The sequence below is a fragment of the Triticum dicoccoides genome, chromosome 4B (genome assembly GCF_002162155.2).
Source record: "Triticum dicoccoides isolate Atlit2015 ecotype Zavitan chromosome 4B, WEW_v2.0, whole genome shotgun sequence".
Lineage (NCBI taxonomy): Eukaryota > Viridiplantae > Streptophyta > Magnoliopsida > Poales > Poaceae > Triticum > Triticum dicoccoides.
In genome coordinates this window covers 122,197,250-122,205,801 of record NC_041387.1, presented here as the reverse complement: position 1 = coordinate 122,205,801, position 8,552 = coordinate 122,197,250, and the positions used below count along the sequence as shown (strand labels likewise).

General features: G+C 42.7%; 1 protein-coding gene across 1 annotated transcript; it reads left to right on the top strand.

Moving 5' to 3' along the window:
- Positions 1-266: 266 nt before the first annotated feature.
- LOC119293455 (60S acidic ribosomal protein P0-like) lies at positions 267-3,441 on the top strand. The gene is made up of 5 exons (XM_037571938.1): positions 267-527; positions 644-712; positions 2,481-2,579; positions 2,679-3,071; positions 3,295-3,441. Exons 1-5 carry the CDS (start codon positions 267-269, stop codon positions 3,439-3,441), a joined length of 969 nt encoding a protein of 322 aa, XP_037427835.1.
- The last annotated feature ends 5,111 nt before the right edge of the window (positions 3,442-8,552 follow it).

Genomic DNA, 8,552 nt, shown 5'->3' with positions numbered 1-8,552 from the left:
GCCCACCTGGCCATGTGGCCCATTGCAGAGCAGACGAAGAGTCCAGAACGGGTAGGGAGTGTGGAAAGACCACAATACCCCCGCAACGCACGCCCCACGAAACCCCCATGTCCCAGGCCTCCTCCCTATATAGACGCCCCTTGCTTCCGCCGCGCTGCCGCAAGACGTCCTCTTTCTTCCTCCTCCTCTCGCCACCCGCACCCCGCCCCCCGCCGCAGATCCACCGAGTCTAGGGCTAGGGCTAGTGCTCCCGCGCGCGGCCAGCGATGGCGATCAAGAAGCCGTCCAAGACCGACAAGAAGCACGCGTACGACCAGAAGCTGTGCCAGCTCCTCGACGAGTACTCGAGGGTGCTCGTCGCGTCGGCGGACAACGTCGGCTCCAGCCAGCTCGCGGAGATCCGCAGGGGCATCCGCGGCGAGTCGGTCATGCTCATGGGGAAGAACACCCTCATCCGCCGCTGCATCGCGGCGCACGCCGAGAGGTCGGGCAACGCCGACGTCAAGGCCCTCATACCCCTCCTCCAAGTAAGCCCCCCCTCCCCTCCCCCTGCCGGATCTTCTACTCTGCATCTGGTTTTGTCGTCGAGGATTCGTTTTCTCAAGCGTGCTCGCGCCTGTCCTTTTGGTGCTGCTTGTTGCAGGGAAACGTCGGTCTCATCTTCACCAAGGGTGACCTCAAGGAGGTGCGCGAGGAGGTCGCCAAGTACAAGGTAATCTAACTACTGTACCACTGCCCTTGTTCTGCGAGCGAGTTGGTGTTGATTGCTGCCGACTTTGTTTGTTGAAGTGTGCTAACTGCGTGGTTGCTAGTTATGGAAAGGATTATTGGGTTGCATGGATGTACGTAATAATTATGTGTCTGCCGAAATTGCACAAGCATGCTACTACTTCATCTTGCTGTAATTATTTGGAAGTAGTTCCAGATCTAGATCATTTATGGCAGGAAAATTTGTTTCTAGTATGAATCTGTTGTATACTTGTGTCCTTATTATGGAAGGGGTCTGAGATCAGGTGGTTATTGTGTTGCAATGCTGCAGGCATAATTCTGCTTCTCAGTTTTTCTAGTTTGTATGGAAGGCGTTAGATCTCAAGTGGTTATTGTGTTGCAATGCTGCAGGCATAATTCTTCTGTTTACGGTTTGGCATCTTGCTTAAATGCCTCCTGAATTTGACGATGGTTCAGTAGTAAAACGGATTGTTGGATACAACTTGTGTCGTTGTTAACACAAAGTAGCACAAGCCATCAATTGTCGTATATATGGTTTGGTAACAATGTGAATAGGGTGGTTGGTGCGTATTTGTCTGAAATTTTACTAATATGCACATGCAGTAGTATTTCGTGTTGCATGTTGTCATGTACCATATGGGTGAGTACCCAACATTTTGATAGTCCGATATAATGACAGTGGAGAACATATAAGATTTTATAGGTGTGAGTGTTTGAAGCAATTTTTGATGTGCATCTCACACATAGATTGTCCTTTGAATTTCGTGTTGCATGCTGCATTGATACATCATGCAATAAAGTTATTGTTGGTTTTGCAGTGTGCTAATTGTGTAAAATGCTAGTTATGGAAAGGATTATTTGGTTGCATGCATGGATTTAATAAATATGTGTCTGCCAAAATTGCACAAGAATGGCACTAATTCCATCTTGCTGTAATTATTTGGGAAGCGGTTCCAGATCTTCATTTATGGGAGAGAAATTAGTTCAGACAAAGCTTCTCAGTTTACTAGTGTGGTTATTCTGGATGGGGTTAGAGATCTCGTGTGTTGCAATTCTGCATGCATAATTCTGCTTCTGAGCTGTACTAGTGTGGTTATTTTGACAAGGGTTCAGAGATCTCAAGTTGTTTATTGTGTTGCACTGTGGCAGGCATTATTCTTCTGTTTGAGATAACATGTGCGAATTAACTAATTTGGCATCTTGCTTCAATTATGGGAGTGCCACTTGGGTGCATGAATTTGATGATGCTTCAGTAGTAAAACGGATTGTTTGTTGGGATAACCCGTGTCTTCGATGATTCATTCAAGTAGCACAAGCGTTAAACACAGTTTGGTTTGGTAACAATATGAACAGGGTAGTTGGTGTTCATTTGTCCGAAAGTATTTGTATGCAGTAGTTTCTCGTGTTACATGTCGTTGTGGAGCATAGATTTATCCTTTCATTGATATATTTAAACCTTGTGCAGTAGATATAAATACATTGTGTAGTAGAGTCGGGAGATAATAATTTGAAAATAGTGAATTGTGTCTACTTTTTTTAGGAATGTGTCTACTCTAATTTGGGGGAATGATATTGAAGTTTCAGTCTATGCATGATGTTGTACCGTACATTTCTTTTCTTTTTCCCAAGTAACCCTGCAGCATGGTTTTGTGTGAACTACTGGGAATATTTCCATTGATCATCTAATGTTTAGAACACTTCTTGTTTAGCCATCTTATTATCCTTGTGATCTTGTTTTTGTTATACAATAGGTTGGGGCCCCTGCTCGTGTTGGCCTGATTGCTCCTATTGATGTGGTGGTTCCCCCTGGAAACACTGGTCTGGATCCCTCCCAAACTTCTTTCTTCCAGGTAAAAAGTCTTGTCTGATAACACACACGCTGTGTTCTCCTGACGGTTAAGCAAGCACAAGTCTCACCCCGGTCTGATGTCCTTTTTCCATTCATTCAGGTGCTTAACATCCCCACCAAGATTAATAAGGGCAGCGTGGAGATCGTCGCCCATGTGGACCTCATCAAGAAGGGTGACAAGGTGGGCTCATCCGAGGCTGCCCTGCTTGCCAAGCTCGGCATCCGCCCATTCTCCTATGGTCTTGTGATCACCAATGTCTACGACGATGGGTCGGTGTTCAGCCCCGAGGTTCTTGACCTCCCTGAGGAAGACCTCATGGAGAAGTTTGCGTGTGGTGTCTCCATGGTTGCCTCGCTGTCCCTGGCAGTCTCGTACCCAACTTTGGCTGCTGCACTGCACATGTTCCTCAATGGGTACAAGAACGTGCTTGCTCTCGCTGTGGAGACAGATTACTCGTTCCCCCATGCTGATCAGATCAAGGAGTACCTCAAGGTATATAAACCTCCTATTTTTGGTTACTACTGTTTTCCTGTTTGAAATCTTCGCTCAAATGCCAATGTTCTGTATGCCTGCCATCTGCCTCATGATTGTTGTTATTTGTTCCGATCTCAATGTTACATGTGTTGTTTGAATGTGTGAACATCTTGCTCTATTTCATACATACTGAATGCCTAGACAAGTAATGGTGTAATTTTGTGTTTGTGTTGGATTGCAGGACCCTAGCAAGTTTGCTGTTGCTGCCGCGCCGTCTGGTGGTGGTGCTGCTGCGGCTGGAGCTGCTACTGCGGAGGAGAAGAAAGAAGAGGAATCCGATAGTGGATCTGACGCTGAGGAGGGATTCATGAACCTGTTCGACGACTGATAAGCTGCACCTCTCGTCAAGTTGCCACTTGTGTCGTAGCGTAGATAGATGAGTGAGCTCTTTTATCTTAGTACTAGTTGGCATCTCAAGCTTGGACTGTTGTGTGTATTCACCAATGCTATCGTACTGCTACTTGGTTGGTAATATTGCCCTGATCTCTCGTGTGTGAGATGCTCATGACCTGCTTTCCTTTTAATTTTTTTTTGAGACGATGCTTTCCTTTTAACTAGAACAGCAACTCACCTCCAGTCTGATGTGCCCCGAACCGGAGGCCCAAACACACCTAAAGCACACAAAAAAAAAGAAGTAAGAAGGTAGCCATATGTATGACACAATCACCATACACTACGCGATCTTCACTTAAAATAGGATGATCAACTAGATGTATGAATATGAACCCTGGATCTGGGCGAGGTGATGGCGGGGAACTCCAACAAGTTTTACTACCGAGAAGGAATAGTGCACGTGGTTAGAAAAATATCAATGAGAATAGGTAAATGAGACCCGCTTCGGTAGACCCCCCTTACAAACCGTATAAAAGGGTAATATGGACTTTCCACTCTTTCGTATGTATAACGAGTCGTTCGTCGGTATGTATATACGTATAGGCCTATATGTTTTTTTTCTCTTCACCATTTTTTAAAGTGTAAAAATAAAGGAGCCAACAGGGTTCAAACTCTGCTAAACTGTACACCAACGTGACCAGTAGGCCATGTTAGGACTTGTGATATTTAGAGGTACAAAAGCTCTCTTAGTTATAACAATCAGTGGTTTTCTTTCTTTTGTTTCGGCTGAGTTTTCATATGTTGTTTTCTCGTTTTAATCATTTTCTTTTTCTTTTTTAAAATTCGGGAAATTTTATTGAATATACGGAACATTTTACAAATCTGTGAATTTTTTGAATACTTAGTTTTTTAAAAAAAATCGTGAACTTTTTCCAAATGCGCGAACCTTTTTTCAAAATAAACTTTTTTCACATAGATTTTTTTTCCCAAAATCGATGATTTTTTTTTCAAAAACCGGCTGGCAAGTTGAGGTTCCCAAAACCAGGAACATTTTTTTTGCAGCTTTCTTTAGTGAACTTCGTTTTTGAAAATCAATGAAAATTTTCATATCCGTGAACATTTTTCTAAAAATGGATGAACTTTTTAAAATCCACGAACGCTTAGGCCGGCCTAACAGCCAGTTCCTATTCGGCGCCTTTAGCGCCCGATTTAGTTATTCTCGCAATTGGGCGCATACCCCCTCTCATCAATCGCGTCGCACTGGGCCGGCCCATCTTGGTTTTTCTTCTTCACGTTTTAACGTGAAAAAATTCGATGCAGATGCGTTTCGAACCTGCGACCTCCTGCCTTGCATAAGCTGCGCTAAGCACCACACCACCAACACCTGATTTGTTCAGTTATACACTTTTACTTCTGTTCTTCTTTGTTCTTTTTTTATTTTTTCGTGTTTGTTTTTTTATTGGAACGATTTTGTTAGTTTTATTTTTTCTAATTTTAAATTATTATTATTTTCAAAATTGATGAACTTTTTCCTAAGTTTAATGAACATTTTCAAATCTTTATCAAAATTGATGAACTTTTCTATATTTTTTGAACATTTTTGAAAAAATGGACTTTTTTGAAAAAAGATGAACTTTTTTTGAGAATAGATGAACTTTTTTCAAAATTGATGAACTCTTTCCAAATTTTGTTAACTTTTTTGAGAATTGGTGAACTGTTTTGAAATTAGTTGAACTTTTTTAGAGAATCGATGAACTTTTTTTTCAAAATTGATGAACTTTTTCCGATTTTTGTGAACTTTTTTGAAAATTGTTGAACTGTTTTGAAATTTAGTGAACTTTTTTTGTTAACCGATGAACATTTTTCAAAATAGATGAACTTTTTTCAGATTTTGTGACCATTTTTCTAAATAGATGAACTTTTTCAATTTTTATAAACTTTTGAATTCGTGAACTTTTATGAATACAGGAACTTTTTTCAATTCGTGATTATTTATTAAATCTGTAGACTTTCAAATTTTGTTCACATTTTTTCTAAAGAAATCATGTTTTTATAAAATGTTTTCAAATAAATCAAAAATCGACATAACAATGTACGTGAAATAAATAGCGTGCCAACAGTTTTCTGTTGTTATACCGTGTCGCGCTAGATTATTTCACAAAGAGCAACTTGCTCTAGTGGTTAGGTATTCATGGATGTGAGTTATGAGGCGCGAGTTCGATTCCACACCAGGACTATATTTGACTGTAATTTTTTTCGCGCTATATAAATACATTGCAACGCTATGTGTTCGTGGGCCGGCCCACCAGGTTGCTTAAGTGAGCGCCCGTCGCGTCAAGCGGCGCTGATTAGGCGCTCCCGGCCTAACATGTGCCTGACAGGAGCGATGTTGTCGCCTAGTTGGGCCAAAGCCTAAGCATTTTTTCTTTTATATTTTTTTGTTTTTCAGTTAATTATTTTTTCTGCTTTTTGAACTTTATTATTGTTTTAAAACTTGGTTAATTTTTTAGATAACAATTGTAAATGATTTTTTTTACTTAAAACCTGACATGGAGGTCAAAACAAAAAACATTTTTAACAGAGGGTGCTCAAGTGGCCACAAGGCTCTGTCTGAGAGCACGCTGTATTCGGTGAACTTTATTCAAATAGAAAACAAATTTTTTTCAAATATATGGTGAACTTTTTGAAATGAACGCTAAACAAAATTGCTATACACGATGAACATGTTCTTATACACAGTGAATATTTTTTCCAGTGCATGGTGAACATTTTTCTTCAATATGGAGAACTTTTTCTAACATGATAACTTTTTTTTTTTGGAAAGTGAACAAAATTAGAATTCCGAACTTTTATTGGTTCTAGCATCGAGTAACCCGACCAACTCAGGCACCCGTTGGTTCTGGCATTTTATTACGTTTTCATTTTACTCATTCAATGCATATGATGGCATTTCCTCTTGACCAGCACCCTCCTAGTCTCATTTATATACTAGAGCTCCACCGACTAGACGCTAGAGCAAGCCCCTAAAACACAGGGCAGACGTGAAAACCCCTAAAACACAGGGTAGACGTGACACAACGTGCATTTGATGTCCGAATTTATTCACTTTTTGCATGGGGAACTACCATTTGATGTCATTTCGTGCATGACAACAAAAACACCCTGTTCGACCGTGACCGTTCGGGTCTGCCGGTAGTGCAAGTCTTGAAGCACTTTTTTTTTCACTTACACCAGATGTACCCAAAATTTTCCCACATAATGGCATCACCATGGCCAACATGCATGGCAAGTTTCATTCATCTATGGCATTCTATGCATTTTCTACTGTTTTCTAGGTGAAAACCCCTAAAATACATGCCTGGCATGACGGAACATGTCCGTTGTCCGAATTCATTCATTTTTGTGTGGGAGCGGAGCTGCTCCAGTCTGTGTCGGGCCCCAATGTCGTGTATCCATTGGCGGTGATGTGCCACTCCTTCGGCAGCCGTGTCGGTGATGGAATGAGCAGTCCGAAGCGGCTCAACTCTGCATGCGGCCACGAGAGAGTTGACGGCCAAGATCGACCATCTCGCTGTCGGATCCGGAGCTCACCATCGAGAAGAGTAGGGGTGACGGGGGTCTGAGCACTTTGTTTCTTGACATCCTTGAAATGGCCCCAATTTTTTTCCATGGTCTTGTATGACCAATTCAAGGCACCCTACCAAGTTGTTTGGATTTTCGACAAGTTTTGAATTTTTTAGAGTTTTTCCGGTGAAAAAGACCAATAAATGACCAGACATGTCGCAACTTGCATACGGTGTCAAAAATCGTTCAGACCTGACACTGATGCCTACCATGGGCAATGCCCACATTCCAAAGTTGGGGTCAGTTGAAGGATGTCCAAAATTAGACCATGTTCGACAAAGGGTGTCCGGTAGGCCAGAAGGCTCCATTTGAGAGCCTTTTTTTCTTGACATCTTTAAAATAAGTTCATAGATTTGAAAAAAAATTCATGAATTTAAGAAAATGAAGAAGAAGAAGAAGAAACAAATAAAAATAGAAAGAATAAAACTGAAAAAAGGCGAAACACCTTGATACCAAGAGTGAGAAACATGAACGAAGCATGGGAAATCATGCCATCTTTGCTACGGGATGTCCGAAACAAGTCATTGAGGGAGTCCTGGACTAAGGGGTCCTCGGGCGTCTGGCCTGTTACTCATTGGGCCGGATTGATGGGCTATGAAGACACGAAGACCGAAGACTATACCCGTGTCCGCATTGGACTCTACTTGGCGTGGAAGGCAAGCTAGGCGGTTGATTATGAAGATTCCCTCTTATGTAACCGACCTCGTGTAACCCTAGATCTCTCCGGTGTCTATATAAACCGGAGAGCATAGTCCGGATAGGACAGATTCATTACCATATACTCATAGGCTAGACTTCTAGAGTTTAGCCATTACGATCTCGTGGTAGATCAACTCTTGTAACACTCATATCCATCAAGATCAATCAAGCAGGAAGTAGGGTATTACCTACATAGAGAGGGCCCGAACCTAGGTAAACATCGTGTCCCCCGTCTCCTGTTACCATCGATTCTAGACGCATAGTTTGGGACTCCCTACCCGAGATCTGCCGGTTTTGACACCGACATTGGTGCTTTCATTGAGAGTTCCACTGTGCGTCGACTAAAGGATTCGATGGCCCCTTCTATCGTCAGTAATGACGCCGTCCAGGGAGAAACTTTTCCCCCTGAACAAATCTTTGTGTTCGGCGGCTTCGTGCTGCGGGCCAACTCTTTTGGCCATCTGGAGCAGGACGATAGCTACGCTCTTGGCCATCAGGTCAGATTTGGAAGCTTGAACTACGTCACGGATATCCGTGGGGACTCGATCTTCGATGGATTTGAGACCCCGGTGATCGCTCCTCTTCTCTCCGATGAACATGACTTAATTCCGTCATCGGAGCACACCCAGGAGATGGATCTTGTTGCTGCAACGGCCCCAGTACCGATGCAGATCATCCCCTTCGAGGTCATAAAGTCCGTAGCGTTGGAGCCGCACACGGACTCGACATCCTACGATGCTTGCATCGACGGAATTCCGGACTCGTCTCCGGCTACACGTTCCG

Excerpts from the sequence above, each read along its gene's own strand:
- LOC119293455 (XM_037571938.1), top strand. The coding sequence starts at position 267 with ATGGCGATCAAGAAGCCGTCCAAGACCGACAAGAAGCACGCGTACGAC. Across the intron at positions 528-643 it reads CCCTCATACCCCTCCTCCAA|GGAAACGTCGGTCTCATCTT; the intron begins GTAAGCCCCCCC and ends TGCTTGTTGCAG. Across the intron at positions 713-2,480 it reads AGGAGGTCGCCAAGTACAAG|GTTGGGGCCCCTGCTCGTGT; the intron begins GTAATCTAACTA and ends GTTATACAATAG.